Raw genomic sequence first — 24,330 nt, 5'->3', positions numbered from 1 at the left:
ACTCGAAACAGAAAAAAACAAGTGTCTCAATGCAAAAAAATATTACTTACATTATTTTCTAACTCATATCCCCACCCAGGTCATACTATCCTCTTCAACTAAAGTATCAAACAAGCCTGGTGTTACGAATTCATGTGAATTACTATTCAGGTCTTTGCTTATCAATGTGTAGTCGATTAAAGGTTGTTGTGATTAAAGGGTCAGGAGCCCTTCTGGGAAAAAGGAGACCGGAAACGGAAGAAAAAAGACACGAGGTCCTGGAGAAGCGACGATCTTCTTCTTCTTCCTCGCCGAGCTCCGAGGCGAGGGTATCGATATCGAGCAGCGTCTGACGCTGCGTTGGGAAACCCATCTGGCGAAAGGAATTACCCCTTGACACATCAAGTTGCCGTGGGTTCGTGCACGGAACCCAGCGTCCTACACAGTTCGCCTCACCGTCTACAAGGACGCGTACGGGTCGCACCTTGGGCCTCGCGCGCTGGACAAGCCGCGCGTTGCTTTGCCCGCGTTGCTTGGCAAGGAGGTGCGCGCTGCAACCGTTGTTCCCGGTACGTGACGTGCACGTTTGGGAGCACGTCAGCCAGGGGTTTGTTCAACCGCCCGTGTGCGGAGAAGCCGACCATCATCTTGGTCAGGAGGGGCCCAGAGACATTGTGAGGGACAGAGACCAAAGGGGTCGTGAGTACCCAAGGGGTCGGGAGTGGGGAAAGGGGACACACATATATAAGATGGCCATCTTAATCATATTGGTGATTGATTGTTGATTGTGGATTGTTGATGGTTGTTGATTGTTGATTCCTTGGGGGAATATATTATTGATTACTCTGGATCCTTGGTGTGGGGTTTCTTATTGACTGGAATTCATATTGATTGCGTTACGAAAGCGTATAAATCATATATCTTTCTGGCGGGGTGCCTCCTACGGTCCGGGGGTCACCGAGACCAGGTAGTTACCGGGAGGACCACGTAACACCTGGCTATAACAGACTATTGGTCTTGTTTTTGGTATTCTGTTGATGTACTGCAGCCTAGCTTTAGCAGTAAATTGCTATTTATTTTGTACCTGAAGCAATTGGCTTTGTGAAACACCATCTTGGAAAATGTGTTAACTCGGTTCCTTTGAACAGGAGCTGCCATGGTGTGAAGCTGCTTTTATTGTTGATTTCTTAGCCATGGATTATCACATCATTATATTGCTGCAATTTTAACCTGTGTGATAAAAGTTGGAGAAGTTTGTGTTGAATGGACCAGTGGTCAACACCCTCCCTCCAATTATGCTGTGATTTGTCACTTTGTCAGGCATGGCTGTTTTCGGCACAGAACATGCATATATATGTAAATGTGTATCGTGTAGCGCCGCTCCAGATGGGAGAGGGTCCGCAAGTCCCCACGTTTTCCAGTGCAGTGAGGTGCTTTGAATTACGCAACGAGTTGGTATTTTGAATTATACGTTTGAATAAGGATAATACCACAATCCCTTTGGCCCATCCTGTAGGTGCTTGTCGTAGTATATATTGCTACGGCCCTGGGTTTCGGGTCTACTAAGAGGGGGTTATCCTCGGTTACCCTCGGATCTCTCGGGCGGGAGCAGTCATGTAACCCAAGTCATGCTGCGACAACGTGAAAGGAGGGGTAAAAAGGAGCAATACTTGTAGTGTCTTGTAATGCGGTGACTGTATCGAGTGCAGGGTGTCATGTGTGTCATGCTTCTAAAGGCGTGTAGTGCAAGAGAAAATGCGAAGATGCGTTATCAGTTGGTGGCCGCTCCAGAGGAGTTGGGCTGTTGCTCTGAAAAGAACAGTTGGTGGTGCACTGCCTCGTCGTTGAGCTCTTGAGTTCAGTAAGAACGATCGTTACACTATGAAAGCAGAGAACAAAGTGTGAGATAATAGCCTACTGTGTGAGAACTAATAGATATATGCAGCGTGGCTTGGCTATGGCCCGGGCCGATGGACTCTTTGCTCCGTCAATGTGCCTCGACGCCCAACTTGCCCCGCCCACACGAGCACCACTTCTAGAGCATCCTTTCACAAGCGATGAACCCGAACTAGAGCTCCCACCAGATCAAGGCCAGAACCAGCGAACTCAGCCAATCCCCTGTGGCTCTTTTATAATGCTTTGGCGCGGGGCCAACAACCAGATCAAAATGAACTCTTGGTGAAAATACGGCTGCCGATAGGCGCAGCACCATTTAGCTGCGCCCACGTCAGACCATTACGACCTTCCCTTATTCCATCTCAAAATTGTGGCATGGTATGGAGCTCTCCTGGATTAACATAGGGCTTGGCTTGTGGCATGTGCCATGTTACAGGCACGGGGCAAACTCTGAGAGCTTGTAAACTGTTTGTGGGGATTGAAAGAGCGATTTACGGCTCACAGGATGTCAATGGCCAGTCAACGTCTGATTATTATGTGGTGATTAAATGAGGTTCACAAAGTTCTTGCCGGTGTGCGTACCTCTTGCACTCCCAAACCAGCGGTACCTGTGACGAGCGTGGATGAGTCGGCGGATGAGGTGAAGGAGGTAATGAAGAGGTACGTGGGTAATCAAGGTGAGGTTGTGGTGAGGGAGTCGTCGAGGCTTTGTATCTGGGAGCAATGAACAGTGTGAATAATGCCTTAATGTCATGGAATTTAATGGGTGCACAGGAAAGAAGTGTAACTAAAAATCTGTATTAATAAACGGTCATTCTGATGGAATAAAGGAAAACATTATGTATCATAAACATAGTCACGTGAAAAAGTAAGTACACCCCATGTAAAGTTTGGACTTTTTCAACATACAGCTATTTGATCTTCATTTCAACAATATTGATAGATAAAGGTGATATAATATAACAAATATCATGAATCATTTACATTTTGTAGTCCATTGTATAATTTAAATAAACATAAATGCGAATTTCGCATGTGGAAAAAGTAAGTAATCCCCTACATGTATCACTACTTCAAATACCTAAAATTAGAATCAGGTGCACCAGCTCAGGTGCAAATGATTAGAACATCGTTAGAGAGGATCTTGGAGGAACCTGTCTTATTTAAACCTCAGACATTTAATTTGGTTTGCTCTTTGTTGTTGAAGTAGGCGGCACCATGCCTAGATCAAAAGAGCTCTCTGAGGCCTTCAGAAAGAAGGTTATAGATGTCTACGAGTCTGGGAAGGGATTTAAAAAGATCTCCAAACAATTTGAAATCAATCATTCGACTGTCCAGAAGATCATCTACAAGTGGAGAACATTCCAAACAACTGCCAACTTGTTCTGGTCAGGCCACCCCAGCAAGTTCAGCCCGAGAGCAGACCGCAAGATGCTGAAAGAAGTCTCTAAGAACCCCAGAATGTCATCACGGGACCTACAGGTAGCTCTTGCCACTGTTGATGTCAAAGTGCACGAGTCTACCATTAGAAAGAGGCTGCACAAATTTGATCTACATGAGAGGTGTGCCAGGAGGAAACCTTTGCTGTCCAGAAAGAACATCAGGACAAGACTAAAGTTTGCCAATGAACACCAAGGCAAAGACCAGCACTTCTGGAACAATGTGCTCTGGACAGATGAGTCAATGGTAGAGCTATTTGGCCACAGTACCAGAAGACATGTTTGGCGAAAAGCAAAGACAGCATTTGACCACAAGAACCTGATACCACTGTAAAGCATGGTGGCGGAAATATTATGGTTTGGGGCAGCTTGGGCAGCTCACCATCATAGAATCCACTATGAATTCTTCATTGTACCAGAGGGTGCTTGAGGATAATGTGAGGCCATCTGTCGGAATGTTGAAGCTCAATCGAAGGTGGACCTTGCAACATGACAATGACCCTAAACATACCAGTAAATCCACCAAGGAATGGCTGAAAAGAAAGTAATGGAGGGTTCTGGAATGGCCAAGTCAAAGCCCGCATCTAAATCCCATCGAGATGTTGTGGGGGGATTTGAAACGAGCTGTGCATGCAATTGTGCATGCTGTGCAACAATTTTTTGTTGAATAAATTATTGCAAAGTCAACTTTTGCAAAGTCAAAGCCATTTTCCCTGCTAGAGCGGGGGTTAGCCTTGCGGCCCCCATGACAATCTTCTCCATTTTGCCCTATTTTCTGCATCTCTCCTTGTTAACCCCTTTGCCCGCATTTCTTCTTCCACCATCTTTAACCAAGTCTTTCTCGGTCTTCCCCATCCTCTACTTCCTTCTACATTCATTTCCATCACCCTTCTCAACCAGTCACTTTCATCCTTCCTCAACACATGACCAAACCATCTCAACCTGTTCCTCTTCACAGCATCAATCACAGGCTCTAGTCCCATCATCTTTCACAATTCATCATTTGTCTTCCTCTCTCTCAACGATACTCCACACATCCACCGAACCATTCGCATTTCCACGCTTTCCAACCTTCGTTGCTGCTCTGCGTTCATTACCTATGTCTCGCTCCCATAAATCGTAACACTTCTCACACATGCAGCATACACCTTTCCCTTCAGCTTCAACGACACTCCCCTCCTCATCAGCACGCCACTCAGTTCCCGAAACTTCTTCCATGCACATCTCACTCTAGCAACTGTTGCCGAGTCTGATCCACCTTCTCCATTCAGCATGTCTCCAAGGTAGCAAAATGTTTTTACACCTTCCAGCTTCACGCCGTCTCCAAGATCCAACTCAACATTTCCTCCATCTGCAGCTCCCTCTGTGCACACCTTACATTTGAATGTAGCTGCCACACTGGTTAATGACCCTCTCAGACCACTACATTTTTGATGAACCCACTCAGCGCACATTGTACATTGAATGGAGTTCACCCCGACACCCTTCCTGCACACAGCACAGGGCCACTTCCCAGTTCTTTCCACCTCACCACATGCTTTACCACTTGCCATCACCTTCGTCTTTCCGATATTCACCTTCTCCATACATTCCATACATTCCTTTTGCCTCCATACATTCCTTCCACTTGTTCAGCTTTTCCTTCAGTCCATCCATACTTTCCGCAATCAACACCAGATCATCTGCATACAACAACTCCCACGGTAAACCCTCCTTTACGTTCTGAGCCAGCACCTCCATCACAGCTACAAATAGTAGTGGACTTAGTACCGACCCCTGATGCACTCCCACCTTCACCTCAAACTCACCACTGTTCCCGTCCTTCGTCCTTACAGCTGTGCAGTGTGCACGCTCTTTTGTACATTGCCATCACTATTCTGATCAACCATTCCTCCACTCCTAACTTCCTCAATGCCCATGTCAATACTTTGCGTGGAACCCTATCGAATGCTTTCTCCAGATCAACAAACCCAAGAAATAACTTCTTCCTCTTCTCCATGTACTTCTCCTGCAACTGCCTCACAATGAAAAGCGTGTCTGTCGTTCCTCTTCCTGGCATAAATCCAAACTGCATTTCGTCGATCTTCACTTTCCTCCTTATCCTCCTCTCCAACACCCTTTCCAATACCTTCATTCCATGCTCCAATAACTTTATCGCTCGGTACGAGCCACAATCCAGGAGTCCAGAGGGTCACCTTGCCCCTTGTATAGAGGGACGAGGGTACTCAGTTCCCAATCCACTGGAATGCGGCCTTCTTTCACCACCAGATTACAGATCTCTGTCATTCTCTTCACACCCCAACTTCCTGCTGCCTTCAACATATCTCCCACAACTCCCGTCGGCCCTCCCGCTTTTCTACTCTTCATTGCTTTTATCGCTTCCTCAACTTCCTTCTCATTTATCTTCTCTGCCGGTCCTAAAACTGGGTTACTCTCTATGTTGCCATCCCATTCATTCTCTGTATTCAACAGCATTTCCACATATCCTTTCCATCTTCCTTTAATTCCATCTGGGTCGACAACGATTTGTCCCACTTCATCCTTCAAGCAACTCACCCCCGTCACATCACACCTCTCTTTCGCTATCTGCTTTGCAATCCTGAATACTGCTCTCTGACCCTCTTCCGAATCCAAGCGTTCTCCGAACATTTTCCTACATGCCTTCTGCGCCTTTGCTACCTCTTTCTTTGCAGCCTTCTTGGCTGCCTCATCACTTTCATGCTCTGCTGTTTCTGCTCCCGTACCCTTCGCCTTCTGCCACTCCTTGAACTTCTTCCTCTTCTCGTCAATCCTCTTTCCAACTTCATCATCCCACCACCATGTTTCCGAGTGCCTCGGTGGTCCTTTTATCCATCCACATACCTCACCAATGGCTCCCAACAGACTAGCTTTCATTGACATCCAACCACTTTCAAGCTCAACCACATCATCCTATACCCTACTCAGCCTCTTTTAATGCCTCCCTTACTGTCACCTCTTTCAACCTCCACACCTTCATTCTCGGTTGGTACTTCACCCGACGAGCTCTCCTCGCACCTTTCACCCTTATGTCGCAGACAACCAAGTGGTGCTGTGAAACAGCCTCCTCCCCCAGGATCACCTTTGTGTCCTGGAGGTGCCCCCTATCTCGCCTACGCACCATCAGGTAGTCAACGGTTGTCGTCGACCTACCTGACGTGTATGTAACAAGCTTATTATCCTCTTTCTGGAACTGAGTATTACAAATCAACAAATCAGCTCCATCAGCAAACTCCAAAATCCTTTCACCTTCTCCATTTCTCACACCATATCCGTAACCCCCATGAACTCCCTCAAAACCATCCATACTCCTTCCCACATGTCCATTTAGGTCTCCTCCTACCACCACAACTTCCTCATCTTTCACGTTTTCCATCAGCTTCTCTATCGCACACCAGAACTTGTCCTTCTCTTCATCGCTCCGACCAACCTGTGGAGCATATCCCGAGATTACGTTCACCAAGAGCTTTCCAATCATCATTTTCACCATCATCAACCTATCACTCACTCTAGTCACACTCACCACACTGTCTACAAACTCCTCAGAAAACAGGACACCAACACGATTCACGCCCTCCAGGCACCCTTGCCACACAAACTTGTATTTCTGTCCCTGCCTACCCTTCACCAATCTCACACCACTTCCCTTCCATCTCGTCTCTTGCACACAACATATGTCCACTCTTCTTCTGACCAATACTTCCACCACTTCTCCTGATCTCCCTGTCATTGTCCCTACATTCCATGTCCCAAACCTCAGAAACCGATCTCCACTTCGGGCTGTACCCTGCCCATATGTAGTTGTAATTGTCATGGTTCTCTTTTTGAGGCAATATTTTTTTATGGCCGGATGCCCTTCCTGACGTCAACCCTCTTAGTCGGCTCTTACGACACGCAGGGATACGGTGTACCTATTCTAATCCAGGGTACACACTGGGAAACGTTTAAAACATTGAAATTCTGGGGGGAGTGGGGGGGGGGGGGGGGGAGGGTGGCGTCAGCATCACGGCTGCAGGGGCCCCGTCAGCACCACGCCACAGCGGCCCGGTCAGCACCATGCCACGCCACATCGGTCCGGACAGCACCACACCACGTCGGCCTGGTACCACACCACGTCAGCCCGGTCAGCACCACACCACGTCAGCCCGGTCAGCACCACACCACGGCGGCCCGGTCAGCACCACACCACGGCGGCCCGGTCAGCACCACACCACGGCGGCCCGGTCAACACCACACCACGGCGGCCCGGTCAGCACCACACCACGTCGGCCCGGTCAGCACCACACCACGGCGGCCCGGTCAGCACCACACCACGTCGGCCCGGTCAGCACCACACCACGTCAGCCCGATCAGCACCACACCACGTCTGCCCGGTCAGCACCACACCATGTCGGCCCAAAGCCTGGCGCGAAGTCCAAGGACATCAGCACGTGATCTGAAAACAGCTCCGGTTGGTGCGAACACTCGGTCAATGGCGCGAACCAGGTCCCGGCACGCCCTTGCTCGCTTGGCCCCGATGAAGGCCTCGCTGGGTGTTCTCCAAACAGGGGCAGAATCGCCCAAGACGCGCTGGATTTCAACAGTGGAAGCCTTGCTCGCTCGGCCCCGATGAAGGCCTCGCTGGGTGTTCTCCAAACAGGGGCAAAATCGCCCAAGCAACGCTGGATTTCGGCAGCGGAAGCCTTGCTCGCTCGGCCCCAATGAAGGCCTCGCTGGGTGTTCTCCAAACAGGGGCAGAATCGCCCAAGCCGCGCTGGATTTCAGCAGCGGAAGCCTTGCTCGCTCGGCCCCGATGAAGGCCTCGCTGGGTGTTCTCCAAACAGGGGCAGAATCGCCCATGCCGCACTGGATTTCGGCGGCGGCCACGAAGCGACGATATTCGGTCGGGCTGTAATGCGAACACCACGGCGGCCCGGTCAGCACCACACCCTTGGAATAGAAAGGACTTCGATGCTGTGGAGAGATCGAAGCAAGCCTCCACCACACCCATAAACATTATGTATATAAAACATATCATAAACATTATGTATATAAAACATATCATAATCATTATGTATCGTGTATGAAGGAAAGATTATGCGAAATAGTGAGTTATGGTTTGGCTTTAGCGTGCCATCAAATGTTTTTTTTTTTTTTTTTTTTTTTTTGAATACAAGATCGAGGCTCGTGAAATAGCTAACATTAATCACAAAAATTTAAAAAACCGACACATAAAACATATAATAGGGGGAGCGGTAGACAAGATGGGGAGAGAAGGGGAAGCACACAAACGCAACATGTGAGAGCAGGGACATCGGGAGATCTGTGGGAGGGAGAGGGCTTGGGGGGAGGCGGCGTGGGAAGGGGATGGGGGGAGGGGGGGGGGAGTGGGAGAAGTATAAAATACATGGACACTGCAAGGACGTCCAGGAAAGAAGTTGGTATTTCAAAACGGTGGATCTGGGGTAAATTAATGGGGGAAGATAAGAGATGGTGGTGAACAGCTGTTTTAAAGACCTGGAGGGAGGAGTGGGATTGAAGAGAGTGAGGGAGTTTTTTTCCAGAGGTGGGAGTAAAGAGGAATGAAGGAGTGAAGGTGAGCAGAGAGTCTTGATTTTTGCAATTTCACCAGAAGAGGGTTTCTGGCAGGTCTTGTGCGACCTGTAGGAATATTTGGGGGACAGAGCACAGATCGAGCTGGGGAGCTAGGCCGGAAAGGAGTCGGTAGAAGACAGACCGCCTACCTGCCTGCGGTGAGTGAGTGAAAGGCCCTCGCAATCAGCTTCATCGTGGGAGATTCCAATGATTCTGTAAGCTTTGGTTTCTACAGCGTGTAGCCGAGCTCGGTGTGAGGCAGGAGCACCAGCCCAGAGGGGAGAGCAGTATTCCATTGAGCTGCGGTTGAATCGTCTCTACACTTTTGCACCATATGGGAATTACTTACGGCCTGTAAACCTGTAATCTAGATTAAAACAACCGCACATATGTCACGAGACACGCTGCGCACATGAAACAATTACCCCCTAGGAAAAACAGGGAAAAAGCTTTCTACCCTTCACCGACGCATTTTATCACATAATAACCCAATATACCAGGGGAAGGTGCTATTCTGACCTTACACTATGGGAATTACAACAGTAAGGGACCTGTATGGTGGTTGCCATTGCCTCTGAGTGGTTTCCGAAAAACCACAACAATATTATAGGCTAATGCTGCATGTCTCTGTCTCTGTCTCTGTCTCCCTCTGAAACATGGAAACGCTCCTTGTGGAGATTTTTTTTTTTTTTTAATTTACTTCAAATGATTCCAAACCTCTCAAAATCAATTGGACAAAATATTGAATCCTGGAGGTGTATAGGCAACAGACTACTGCCTCAATCAATCCAGAAAATAATTATATTTTTCTTTCCAACTAAGAAAATATATACTCCCGTTTTTGAGCTCTTTCAACTTCCCCCATTTTTTTTTTTTTTTTTTTTTCTTCCTCCAACATCGTGCTATTTTTACCACAGCTCTCTGCTAGTAGTAGTATACTGTACAGTATATCGGTGGAATCTGTGTCTTTGGGAAGTCCAATATTCCCACTTTTATTGAAGTACTACACCAAATAAAAATAATGCAGCTTTTCTGTGGTGTCAGTCACCATCTGAGCTGTGGGGAATAATTTCACAAATAAATAGAGCAATGTGACTGTGTCGCCATTATGCCTCCGCATAGTTCAACAATGGGTAGATGCCCTAGTTCACTGTCCTAAAAATAAACCAGTTTGATTTAAATCCCTTCAGCTGTTTTCAATTATCACATTTTCACCAGCTATGACAGGTTTCACATCAATCGGTGAAGTGTTTTCGGACAAGGGATTAAAAAATATATATTGACTTTCCAGCTAATATAGCTACCACACCACTTGACATATGACCTTAAAAAATGTACACTCTGCATATGTATGTGTCTGGGATCACATTTGTGAAGTTTCGTGTTGATCAGATAAGGTTCGTTTTTCTATTCAAGATGGCTGCCAAACCACGTGACCTACGACATCATCATTTTAAAACGATATGCAACAATGGTGGTAGATATTTGTAAAACTTAGCATCGATAGGGTAAGCGGTTTCAGAGATATAATTATTTAATATTTTCCTTCAATCCAATATGGCTGCCACATCATGTGACCAATTATATTTTAGTGATCAACTTTTAATCGCCATGCCTAGTCAATGACACATGTAAAGTTTCGAGTCAATCGATTTGGTGGTTTGGGAGAAGATGTTTTTTTAAGGTTTTAGGTTAAATCCAATATGGCTGCCAAACCAGATTAAAAGAAGAACAGCACAATAAATTTAATATTTCAACACAAATGGGTCATAGATCATGTGCATGCAATTTCAGATTTTTAGGATAACGAATTCGATTATAACATTTTTGGCTGGTATACCACTTCACTTATGATGTCATCATTAGTAGGCTTTGGTCCCCATTGGGAGTACTTGACAACGTGCGAAGTTTCAAATTTTTCCAATCGGGGGTTTCCGAGAAATAGTTTTTAATTATTTGAGTTTATTCCAAGATGGCTGCCATACCACGTGACCTATGACATCACAACTATCATAAAATCATTCTGCATAGGTGTCACTCTTACCCTGAAAGTTTCGTCTCAATCAGCCATGTGGTTGCTGAGAAAATGAGGTTTAGTCAGTACGGACGGACGGACGGACAACCTGAAAACATAATGTCTCCGGCCACCTTTGGGGGCGGAGGCATAAAAATATTTTAAAATGTAGCCCTATCCTTCCTCTACTACAATTAAGAAAACTTTTGTGCAGCGATTATCTTTTGTGCTCGAAGTGAGGATGTTTGTGCTCGAAGGATGTTCCTCATCCTGATTTCTAATCCCAGGCAAAGTTGCTGGAGGGATTAGTCAAAAAAATAGAAAGTAGAATTTGATGGGAATCGATCATCGGATATGTCTCCACAAAAATTAGATGTCAGCCTGCTGTTCCGTTTGATCTCATAGGTCACATGAAAAATTAGAGGCACATACAGTGAGTGCATTCAGAAAGTATTCAGACCCCTTCACTTTTTTCACATTTTGTTATGTTGCAGCCTTATGCTAAAATCGTTTAAATTCATTTTTTCCCTCATCAATCTTCACTCAATACCCCATAATGACAAAGAGAAAACAGGATTTTAGAAAGTTTTGCAAATTTATTAAAAAGAAAAAACTGAAATATCACATTGACATAAGTATTCAGACCCTTTGCTATGACACTTGAAATTTAGCTCAGGTGCCTCCCATTTCTCTTGATCATCTTTGAGATGCTTCTACACCTTGATTGGAGTCCACCTGTGGTAAAATCAATTGATTGGACATGATTTGGAAAGGCACACACCTGTCTATATAAGGTCTCACAGCTGACAATGCATACGTATAAGAGCAAAAACCAAGCCATGAGGTCGAAGGAACTGCCTGCAGAGCTCAGAGACAGGATTGTGTCGAGGCACAGATCTGGGGAAGCCTACAAAACATTTTCTGCTGCATTGAAGGTTCCCAAGAGCACAGTGGCCTCCATAATTCTTAAATGGAAGAAGTTTGGATCAACCAGGACTCTTCCTAGAGCTGGCCGCCCGGCCAAACTGAGCAATCGTTGGAGAAGGGCTTTGGCAAGAGAAGTGACCAAGAACCCGATGGTCACTCTGGCTGAGCTCCAGAGATCCTGTGTGGAGATGGGAGAAACCTCCAGAAGGACAACCATCACTGCAACACTCCACCGATCTGGGCTTTATGGCAGAGTGGCCAGACGGAAGCCTCTCCTCAGTGAAAGACACATGAAAGCCCACTTGGAGTTTGCAAAAAAGCACCTAAAGGACTCTCAGACTGTGAGAAACAAGATTATGTGGTCTGATGAAACCAAGATTGAACTGTTTGGCCTCAATTCTAAGCGTCATGTCTGGAGGAAACCAGGCACCGCTCATCACCTGCCCAATACCATCCCAACGGTGAAGCATGGTGGTGGCAGCATCATGCTGTGGGGGTGTTTTTCAGCAGCAGAGACTGGGGGACTGGGGGACTGTTTAGGGTTGAGGGAACAATGAATGGAGCAAAGTACAGAGATATCCTTAATGAAAACCTGAAACAGAGCGATCAGGACTTCAGACTGGGCCGAAGGTTCACCTTCCAACAGGACAATGACCCTAAGCACACAGCCAAGACAACGCAGGAGTGGCTTCGGGACAATTCTGTGAAGGTCCTTGAGTGGCCCAGCCAGAGCCCCGACTTGAACCCAATCGAACATCTCTGGAGAGACCTGATAATGGCTGTCCACCGACGGTCCCCATCCATCCAACCTGACAGAGCTTGAGAGGATCTGCAGAGAAGAATGGCAGAAAATCCCCAAATCCAGGTGTGCAAAGCTTGTCAGGTCATACCCAAGAAGACTCAAGGCTGTAATCGCTGCCAAAGGTGCTTCAACTAAGTACTGAGTTAAGGGTCTGAATACTTATGTCAATGTGATATTTCAGTTTTTTCTTTTTAATGAATTTGCAAAACTTTCTAAAATCCTGTTTTCTCTTTGTCATTATGGGGTATTGAGTGTAGATTGATGAGGGAAAAAATGAATTTAAACGATTTCAGCATAAGGCTGCAACATAACAAAATGTGAAAAAAGTGAAGGGGTCTGAATTCTTTCTGAATGCACTGTATACACACACGCTTCTAAGTGGAGTTATGGTCTGGAAAATGATTTTCAAAGATCACATGGCCTTTGACCTGTTCACTCTAAAATTTAATCGGTTCATCTTTGTTTTGCAGTCCATATGTTTGTCAAGTATGGTTGAAATCTCGAGTGGTGGTTCACAAGTTACCACGGCAACAAAACGTGATCACGGACAGACAAACCGAAAACATAATGCTTTCAGCAGCGGAGGCATAAAAGATTGAAGCATGTTTTTTGTCCCCCGTCACACCGCGGAGCGAAAGGGGGACTATGGTTTTCCTGTTCGTCCGTGCGTGCGTGCGTGCGTGCGTACGTGCGTGCTTGCATAAGCGAAGGACGGCATTCGAATTTGTTGTGTGGGTGCAACCCACGTCAAAATCCAAGATGGCCGCCGCCATGTATGTCTGAACCTTGTGAGCTGAATATCTTGAAAAATAAGCGAAGTACCAACTTCTAATCTGGTGTGTGGGTGTATCTAGGCATAAGGAAGAACGCTATTGAAAATTGGGTCGCCACGTCAAAATCCAAGATGGCCGCCACCATATATATGTCTGAACCTTGTGAGAGGAATATCTTGAAAAATTTGCAAAGTACCAACTTCTAATCTGGTGTGTGGGTGTATCTAGGCATAAGGAAGAACGCTATTGAAAATTGGGTCGCCACGTCAAAATCCAAGATGGCCGCCACCATATATATGTCTGAACCTTGTGAGAGGAATATCTTGAAAAATTTGCAAAGTACCAACTTCTAATCTGTTGTGTGGGTGTATCTACGCATAAGGGAGAACGTTATTGAAAATTTGGTCGCCACGTCAAAATCTAAGATGGCCGCCACCATATATATGTCTGAACCTTGTGAGAGGAATATCTTGAAAAATTTGCAAAGTACCAACTTCTAATCTGGTGTGTGGATGTATCTACGCATAAGGGAGAACGCTATTGAAAATTGTGCCACCACGTCAAAATCCAAGATGGCCGCCTTGCGTCTTCCACTTTGTCAACTCGCATCACTTCACCGACGGGGGACCTAGGCGTAACGCTTGTATTATTTTGTGTTGAATAAATTTTCACCTGTATTTCTGTGCAAGGATAAAACTAGAGCAAAGTCAGTGGCGCATCCTCGCAAATCTCCATGCTTCCCACATAAAGCAAAGTTGGGCCCATTGTAATAGGACATTGGGCCCCCATGTGCAGCCATTGCGGCCTCTACGTGCCATGGCATGGAGCCCACCAGCATCTGGAATTCTGCAGGAGGGATGCGGCACCATTCTTCCATGGGAAAGCCAATCAGCACACACCTGTTTGGGGGTGGAAAACGCTGTCTCATGCATCCCAGAATATCCCATAAATGCTCGATTGGGTTAACATCTGGTGACTGAAAAGGCCATGACATATGGATAACATCATTGTCATGCTCATCAAACCATTGGGCAACCACGTGATCTGGGGATGGGGGCATTGTGGGGGTCTCCTCTTGCAGCTATTTTAGCCATAATTGTAGGCAATGAGGCTTGTGCAACATTTTTATACATTACGCTAAGCATACTGGGATGTTCTTTGGTTAATTAAAACAAGGGCCACATCTGTGTGGATGCTGCTGCTTGGTGTCCCTCATTTACCCAGGTGTTTCCTTTTTTTTTTTGCACACTACCTGTATGTTCCACTCTGTTACACTGGGGAACATTATTAGAAGGGCTGGAGTGCAGCCTGGACACGATGTCAGAAGTGACAAACACTGGGTTATGGTAGATTATGGCACACACTTGGAAAAAGTGGAAAATACAACGATTTCCTGGACTCTGACTCGATGGATCCATTGCCAAACTTGCACAGAGTACTTCCTCAATCTGAAGGATACTTTACCTGAGTGGGAAGTGTGCCTAGTGGAAGAGTTCTCTCTGAGAGGTATTCTTTGTTTTCAAGGTGTATCCCAAGGATTTCGGTGGAAGAACTCTGTGTACCTTCCACCCTCAAATTCTAGATGACCTTGTATGGTTGGACCGGCAGTTACCGTCTGGCCATCATTAATACTGCTTTAAAATTAAATTGTTTGGCTTGGCGAGTTTCGACAAGTGCAATCAAGAGGTAGATATTTCACTTCCTCACATTGGGTTCAATTTTTTGTTGAAACAGGATATTGTCCACTTTAATTGAATGAAATTAGATGCAGTTTCTTCATTTTCACCGACGATAAATGATCAGAGCAATTACAAGCATTTGTGCCGTGCTATGCTAAATGTATTTTGTTATCCACTTTTGTAATTTGCCATTGGTCATTTTTTGCGAAGTAGCTTTTTGCAAAGGTCTTTTATTTGCTTGCCCAAACTTATTCTGCTTTTTCTATTTTGCTTCATTATGCATCAAGTGGTTGCTGAAGGCGAAGGTAAGATTGTGCTTTGTGCTTCTCCCTCTACGATCCCCACCTCTCCTTCACTGGCAATGTGTATGCGATTTAGTGAAATTTTTGTCTTCATTCGTTTTTCTTCCAGTTGATCGATCCATTCACCGATTGAGTGATTTATTGTTCATACTTGGTTTCGCCATTGCACATGTTTTACAGCGTTGGTTTTGCATGCATCCGTGACCATACACACTTGTTGTAAATTGCACGAGTAGGCCATTTGCAATTGTCATTGTTTGAGTTTACCAGTCCTTTGCATTGGCTGATTTATTCTTTCTTTTCTTTTAAAAATCTTGATTGACGGCATTTATCAAATGTTGCTCCTTACTTAGGTATCAGATTTGTTGCTTCCCATTGGTCCTGGGGACAGCTAATAGGTTTTGCCCCTCGTCATTGACGGTTGTTATCTGCCTGTCCTCGTTCTCACTGTCATATGGCAAACTTGTTTTGTTTCTAACCTTTTTTTTAACTGGCAAACTCCACTCACTCCCGTCTCCCTCTCTTTCATCAGGGAAGCAACCCGAATGGGCGGGCTGGCAGTGTGTCTCGGACTACACCCCCGACACAAAAACCACCAAGCCCACCCATGGCAGGCCGGGGAACTATTGGGTATGGAGCTGCCGTTAATATATCTGCCTTAAAAAAAATTAATTGCATTGTTCCATGCTGGGGCGGGGGATGGGTGTGTGTGGGGATTCTCATGTTATATGTGTATGCTCATAGCACTTCTTAGCGCATCCGAAACGAAGTTCAGGGGAGCTCATGCAATGGCTCGTCATCAGTCTGTCAGTCTGTCTGTCCGTAAACATTTGAAACTTCTTCTCCGAAACCGCTGATGGGATTGCAACCAAATTTGGCACAAATGATATTTGTTGTGTTGTGACTAAAGTTTGTTCATGGCATTTAAAAAAGTCTAAGGGGGTCTACCGGGGGTCAAAGTGGATCCAGGTTTGACCCCCCCCCCCCTCACTCCCCAAAAATAGGGATTTTCTTTTTCCTCTTAAACTACACACACTATTTTGATGAAACTTTACCACAACCTTCATCACCTGTGATGTACCAAAGTTTGTTCACGGCATTAAAATAATCTGCCCCTTTGAGGGTCTACCGGGAGGTTGCCCCCCAAAATCGGTGTTTGCTTCCTTCTCAGAAACTACACATGCAATTCTGATGAAACTTGACCACAACCTTAATCCACCCGCATTGTACAAAAAGTTTGTTCCTGACATTAAAAAAATCGGGGTCTAATGTGGTCTACGGAGGTGGAGGGGCTTGCCCCCCAAAATACGTATTTGATTTTTTCTCAGAACCTACACACACAATTTTGATGATACTTCACCACAACCTTCATCTTCCGTGATGTACCAATGTTTGTTCAAGGCATTGGAAAAATTGGGGTCTGAGGAGGTACACGGGGTTGGCGGAGATGGGGGTCGCCCCCCAAAATATATATATATATTTGTTTCTTTGTTTAAAGTCTTATGATTATGTTAGTATGATTCTACATGCTGCCTTGTCTTCTATCAAGCATTGAAATTGGTTTGAAATACCTTTAGTCAGTGAAGTATACCGTTTATTCTACCAGGTGAACGCCAGGTGTATTGCCCCTATGTTTTTATTCAGTATATGCTCATGCATTCACAATACGGTACTAAAACATAAGTTCACGTTACTCTACTTGGGAGAGGCGGGTTTTCAAGTATTCTCTTACGATGTGTTTAAATAACCAAATATAAGCTATTGACCTACAACTGCTGAACATATTTTGTCAGATGGGTGAGGTGGGTTGCTTTAAAGGCACCTCAAAGGGTTGTGGAAATGAGACAGGATGCAAGTTACTAAGCGCGTGACGTCAAACTAGAAAGGCACGTCCTTGGCCAAAACAAACTTTTGACAACCTATAAGGCCTTCATTTACAGCTTGAGGGAGTACTGCTCTCCCCTTTGGGCTGGCATCCCTGCCTCACACCTTGCCCTTTTTGATGCTGTGGAAAGCAAGGCCCTCAAAATCATTTTGATCTCCCATGACGAAGCTGAGTGTCTCGGCCTGTTACTTTCAGATGACAGGCAGGTTGGTGGCCTCTGTATTTTGCCACCTCTTTTTTGGTCTTGCACTCTCTACCTTCTCTTGGCTCTTCCTCCCAGGTTTCTGGAGGCCGCATATGATCTGCCGATAACCCTCTTGTTAAATCACAAAATCCAGGCTCCCTGCTCATCTCCACTCAGTTGTTCCTTCTCTCATCTGTGGAACCAACTTCCCCAGTCTGTCCGGTTCCATTTTTCCCCTCTTGGACTTCAAGACAGCTGTTTGCCACCACCCAAGGTCATCCCACATCCCATGATATCTCCTATTCCAAATGACCCCATTCCCAATAATCCCCTCTCCCTCCTGCCACTCTCCTTTTCGAGTGTTGGTTGTTGATCGGTTTGTGACCTCTGCCACCAAAGGTGGATGGAGGTTATGTTTTCACCACTGTCTGTCTTTTGCATCCATGTCTGTATGTCTACTTGTCTATGAACAGGATATCTCAAAAAGTAGTGGACAGACTCGGATTAAATTTGGTGGACAGGTTGGGTGTCTGGCAAGGATCAAATGATTCGATTTTGGTGAAGATCCAAATCCGGATCCGGATCAGAGAATTGTTAAGTGATTCTTCCCCATTCAGAGATGGGGCCATAAATGATGACCAGTCCTTTTGCACCGTGACGATGCATCGGGCTTCCGAAGCAGTTTCCTTGGCTATTGGGCACAATCCTGGATGGGTCTCTACTCCGACGCAGGATACCCAAATGGCTCATTCATCCTAGCAAGCTGGTACTCAATTTGCCGACCTTGGAAGGATGACAGGCTGAGTCAACCCCCCTGGCGTTAATTCATCGATCGAACGGGATTCAAACTCAGGATCCCAGGATCCCAAGCCAGTACCCTAACTGCTAAGCCAACACCAAAGCACATAAATGATATACAGACTTGGCATTTAATATGGAATATATATTTTTTTCTTGACTTGGGTTTACTTTCTTAACTCAGTATATCAATCTGGTGAGTTTCTTTTGCACTTTGGTGATTTATTTGTTCAAAGAACCATGTCACTGATTGTCTGTCGCAGCAAGAAGTCAACAACAGGATTATATCACAGGTGGCGTGGCAAAATGTACGGACAGGTGCATTTGATGATTGGCTTCACAGTCGGGTATACAAGTGTTGTTGCGTTCTGTATTAGTAGAAAACAACTGCTGCACGTCTCCAAAAGTTATTGCCGCTTCCTGTGGAGATGGTCCGTCAACTCGACAATGCTGTTTGTCATGGAGTGGTGGCTTTACGAAATTACGGCATGAAACAGCGTGCTATTGCTCGGCAGTATGGCATCACTCAAGGTCAGGTGTCAAAGATCCTGAAACGAAATGCTCAGAGGGGTGTCCCTACTCCAATACCGAGGCGAGGACGTCCCCGCAGAACCACAAGGAGGGATGATCGCCAGCTGCACCGGTTAGTCCGCAATGGCCGTACCAAGTCAGCTAATCGGCTTAGGGCTGAGTGGCAGCAACTGATAAATGTGCCTGTATCCAGAAGGCTAGTCAACCAACGACTGGTTCAAGCAGGCTATCGTGCCAGGCATCGCCTGAGAAAGCCACGCCTGTCCAGACAACACCGCCAGCGCCGATTGCAGTGGGCCAGAGAGCACCGTCAATGGCAGCCAGGACACTGGAATCACGTGATCTTCAGTGACGAGTCTAGATTTCTGGTCTATCGTCAAGATGGCCGCGTCCGAGTGCGCAGACAAGTGCATGAAGCCTACAACAAAGATCGTATAGTGCCAAGAGTCCAAGCTGGAGGTGGTGGGGTGATCGTTTGGGCTGCTTTTCATGCAGGGGGAAAAACTGACCTGGTTGTTCTGAATGGAAACCTGAACCAGTTAAAGTACAGGGCCATTCTGGAAGAAACATTGCTTCCATTTGCTCGTGCAGCCTTTCGAGGAAACTTTGTCTTCCAAGATGACAATGCACGGCCTCATCGTGCTCGCATGATCCAGCACTTTCTTGCTGACCATGGTGTAGAGCATATGGAGTGGCCTGCCATGTCCCCGGATATGAATCCGAGAGAGAACTTGTGGGCAGAATTAACGTGTCAAATCGACCACTTGGACCAGCAGTCGACCTCTGTGCGTGAATTGCAGCAGGCTATTGTCACTGCATGGCAAGCGATTCCTGTCCAAACCTTGGCAAATCTCTTGAACAGCATGCCTCAACATGTACGTGCTCTCCTGAATGCTCGTGGGGGTTACACGAAGTACTGAACTGTAATTTTACTGTCCGTAATCCCAGTCGTAATTTAACTTTTGTTTTTGTTAAAAAAAAAATTGGCTAATGTGCAAAATAAAGAGATACTTCTGGAAAACGTACAGAAGTTTAACACAGTACTGTCCATGAATTGAGTTCGATATCAGTTTACATCACTTTCAAGGATCAATTTATTTGTTTTGAAATGTCAAATGTGGTTTTTGTTTCTTTTTTTTTTTTTTTTTTTTTTTGTATACAAGATCGAGGCTCGTGAAAGAGCGAACATTAATCACACAGAAAGACAAACAGACACATAAAACAAATAACATCGGGAGCGGTAGACAAGATGGGGAGAGAGGGGGAAGGGCACAAACACAACATTTGAGAGCAGGGACCGAGAGACATGGAGAGATCTGTGGGAGGGAGAGGGCTTTGGGGGGGAGGCATGTGAAGGGGGGGAGGCATGTGAAGGGGGGGAGGCATGTGAAGGGGGGGGGGTGGGAGAGGTATAAACATATGGACACTGCCAGGATTTCCAGGAAATAAGTTGGAATTTCAAACAAGGTGGATCTGGGGTGAATTAGTGGGGGTAGAAAAGATCAAGGTTATGGATGGGGGAAGATAAGAGATGGTGGTGAACAGCTGTTTTAAAGACCTGGAGGGAGGAGAGGGATTGAAGGGAGTGTGGGAGTTTGTTCCACAGGCGGGAGAAAAGAGGAATGAAAGAGTGAAGGTGAGCAGAGAGCCGAGATTTCGGCAGTTTAACCATCAGAGGGTTGCTGGCAGATCTTGTGCGACCTGTAGGAATATTTGGGGGACAGAGCACAGAGAGAGCTGGGGGAGCAAGGCCGGAGAGGAGTCGGTAGAAGACAGAAAGACCACCTACCTGCCTGCGGTGAGTGAGTGAAAGGCCCTCAGAGATAGCTTCATCGCGGGAGATTCCAATGATTTTGAAAGCTTTGGATTCAACAGCGTGAAGCCGAGCCAGGTGTGAGGCAGGAGCACCAGCCCATAGGGGAGAACAGTATTCCATTGAGCTGCGGATGAAAGCCTTGTATGTGGTGAGGAGCTCAGGTGTGCCGAGGAAGGACTTCGCACGACGGAGGATGCCCAGTCGGCGACTGGCTTTGGAGGCCAGCTTGGAAATGTGGTTTTCCCAAGAAAGATCATGGCAGATAGTGAGACCCAAAAGCTTGAGTGACAGAACTTCTTGGAGAGGATTGTTGAGAAAGTAGATGGGAGGGTTGTCCAGTCGATCTTTTCGGAGAGACATAGTAAGAGAGTGAGATTTGGCAGGATTGAAAGACATGTTCCACTTGTTTGACCAGTCTGTGATTTTGTCCAGGTCTTCAGAGAGTGAGGAGGCTGCAGACTGCCGATCTGAGGGAAGAGGAATGGAGCGGCAGAGAGTGGAGTCATCAGCAAAGAGATAGAGAGGATTTTCCAGAGAGTCAGAGAGATCATTGATAAAGACCAGAAAAAGCACAGGGCCCAGCACACTTCCTTGGGGAACTCCAGCCTGAACAGGAAGGGGAGATGAGAGAAATCCATTCAGGGCCACACGTTGACTACGACCAGAGAGGAAGTCCGCAAGCCATGCATGGAGATTTCCATGGATACCATAGGAGGAGAGTTTGGTGAGCAGAGCTGGGTGCCAGACCGTATCGAAGGCCCTTGATATGTCAAGGGAGACAGCTCTGATTTCCTGTTTGGCATTGAGGACCTCCATCCATTGTTGAGACAGCAGAAGCAGCATGTCCAGAGTAGAGTGACCTGGTCTGAAACCAAATTGATGATCAGAGATCAAGCCATTGGAGAAGAGGAAAGATTTCATATCCGAAGCAATGATGGATTCCATGACTTTGCTGATAATTGGGAGCAGGCTGATTGGTCTGTAGTTGCAAGGATCTGTTTTTGCACCTTTTTTGTGTAAAGCGGTAATGTTAGCTGATTTCCAGGATGCTGGCAGATGACCTTGAGCAAAAGATAGGGTGAAAAGAACAGAGAGAGGGTGAGATAGAGCGGCAGAGCAGGATTTTAGGACCCGTGGGCTGATGCCGTCTGGTCCAGTTGCAGAATCAGAGTCGAGGTTTGAAAAAAACTCCTCCACCTTGTCAGGAGAGAAGGACACAGAGTCCAGGAGCAGTTGGGTTCGACTGGGAAAGGTGGGAACAGAGAGAGATGGGTTTGGGACTAAGGATTTCGAGGCGAACACAGAGTTGAGGCATTCGGCTTTGTCACGTGCGATGTCAACTGTGTGGCCATTTGAGGTAAGGGAGGGGATGGAGGGGGAACAAACACCAGAAACGGATTTGACCAGACGCCACCAGGATTTGGAGGAAGGAGACAGGTTTGAGAGTTCATTCTTGAGTGAGGAGAGATAGTGCTTCCTGGCACTCCTGAGGGTAGACACACACTTGTTCCGAGCTTGGTGGAAGGAACTGAGATTTCCTTCAGTTGGATTAGCCTTCCAAGAGGCAAAGGCAAGTTGTTTCAGGGCAACTGCCTCACCACAAGATTCAGTGTACCATGGACGGGAGGAAGGGTAAGACAATTGAAGGCGAGATGGGATAAATCTGTGCATGAGAGAGATCAGTTTGCTTTGGAAGAATTCCCAGGAAGAATTGATGTCAGAGGCAGTGGAGATGGGAGACCAATCCAGACGATTGATGGCTGCTTGAAGACCGTCCCAGTCGGCCTGAGTGAAATGCCAGACTCGTCGACGCTGAGGAGGCTCTCTGAGAATGGCCAGAGAGATGTCCACTTTGACAAGCACATGATCAGAAGAACCGATTGGAGCAGAAGAAGAGCAGCAGACATTAGCAGGGAAGTTTGTCATAACCAAGTCTAGAAGAGAAGATACTCCATTGGCTGAGATCCGGGTCGGGAAATTGACAGATTGTGTCAATCCCAGTGAGTCACAGAAGTCCTTTGCTGAGGTGCCATGACTAGTGAGAGAGGAACCCACACCCAACCAGGTGGCATGATGACAGTTGAAGTCACCACATATGAGGAAGAGAGAGTTGGGATGAGTGGATAGAAGTTGGTCCATGTTGTCAGACATTGAAATGTAGATGGAGTCATCACTGTTTGGGGGACGGTACAGAACACATATGAACAAAAGGTGGGAGCGGAGAGGAAGCCGTAACCAGAGGTACACCTGCGGGTGAGGAGGAAAGAGAGCAGTGCAAGGAGAGTGAGGAAGAGAGTTTTTGACAAAGATAGCCACCCCACCACCAGGCCGAGGCTCAGGTCTATCATACCGGAGGAGGGAGTAACCAGGAAGAGATATTAAGGAATCAGAGACATCTTGAAGGAGGAAAGTCTCTGTTAAGCAGATCAAGTCTGGATTGTCAGAAGCAACCTGTATGGAGAGATCAGTCAGGTTTGAGCGAAGGCCCCGGATGTTTGAGGTCCATACCGTTAATGAAGAGAGAGGGGGAGCATCGGGTACAGGACAGGGGAGGGGAGGAGTAGGGTAAGATGAAGGATGAGAGGGGGAGGTAGGGAGAGCAGTTGATAGTGTTTCAGATGTTGCAGAAGAGTTCCAAGAAAGGGAAGGATGAGGAGGATGAAAGGTTTGCTAGTGAAGGGATGCGGCACAGTGAGGGGTTGTTTGAGGGGGGGCAGAGGAAAGTAGAAGGTTTGGGGGGGTGGAGGTATGAGATAGAAGGGAGACGAAGTGGGGAGGAGGCAGCTTGGAGGAGGAGGGGGGAGGAGAGAGAATTGGAGAGGAATGGTATGGGGGGAGAATTGAATGGGAGGGATTGGGGGGGAGTTTTGAAGGGGAGGAGTGAGGGGGGAGTTTAGGAGGGGAGGGGCAAGGGGGGAGTTTTGGAGGGAAGGGGAAAGGGGGGAGATCAGGAGTGGAGGGGCAAGGGGGGGGATTAGGAGGGGAGGGGCAAAGGGGAAGTTTAGGAGGGGAAGGGCAAGGGGGGAGTTCAGGAGTGGAGGGGCAAGGGGGGAGTTTAAGAGTGGTGGGGCAAGGGGGAAGTTTCGGAGTGTAGGTGCAAGGGGGGGGATTTGGATGGGAGGGGCAAGAGGGGAGTTTAGAAAGTGGATGATTAATGAAAGACGAACAGTCGAACATTGATAACAAATTGGGTTTGTTGTGATTTTCAAGTTAGCAATCCGGTTCAGGATGATGGAGGAGGGATGGAATGAATGTGAATTTAGACCATGTAGTGAGGGAGACGTATAAGATATTGAATTTCTTTTTTTTGAAGTGGAATGAGTTGGAGAGGAAATTGAGAAAAGCCTTTTAAATAGGAAGAAAAACAGCGTGTTGTAATATACCACTGAATAAAAAACAGAAGGGGAAAGGTTAAACATATTTTAAAATATTTAAACAGAACTATGAACAATCTTATATGCACAAAAATACCAACGGGGGGGAGAGCCAAGAGGGACCACCACGAGTCACGTGAACAGGGCAAACGGTGGATGGCAAGGAGATAATGGGGGTGGGGCGAACAGCACACCTGGACAGAAAATACAGGATGAGACAACAGTACACGTGGAGAAAATAAAATAAATGTTTTTTTTTTTTTTTTTTTTTTTTTTGGGGGGGGGGGGGGGGGGGTGGGGATTTAGAACGTTAGACAGTATTATGTTCGGGGTAGAAGG

General features: G+C 46.6%; 1 protein-coding gene across 21 annotated transcripts in view; it reads left to right on the top strand.

Annotated features, from left to right (window-relative positions):
- Window positions 1-24,330, top strand: part of ABI1 (abl interactor 1) — a 134,360-nt gene that overhangs the window by 43,906 nt on the left and 66,124 nt on the right. For all 21 annotated transcript variants that reach the window (XM_068127156.2, XM_078785307.1, XM_078785303.1 and 18 more), the window contains exon 4: window positions 15,936-16,033. In XM_068127156.2, coding sequence (XP_067983257.1) covers window positions 15,936-16,033 — 98 coding nt within the window. The remainder of the gene's footprint in view (window positions 1-15,935; window positions 16,034-24,330) is intronic.

Source organism: Myxine glutinosa, chromosome 10, assembly GCF_964187855.1.
Source record: "Myxine glutinosa chromosome 10, kmMyxGlut1.1, whole genome shotgun sequence".
Taxonomy (NCBI): domain Eukaryota; kingdom Metazoa; phylum Chordata; class Myxini; order Myxiniformes; family Myxinidae; genus Myxine; species Myxine glutinosa.
The sequence above is the reverse complement of the archived record's forward strand: the minus strand, read 5'-3'. Positions and strand labels throughout refer to the sequence as shown.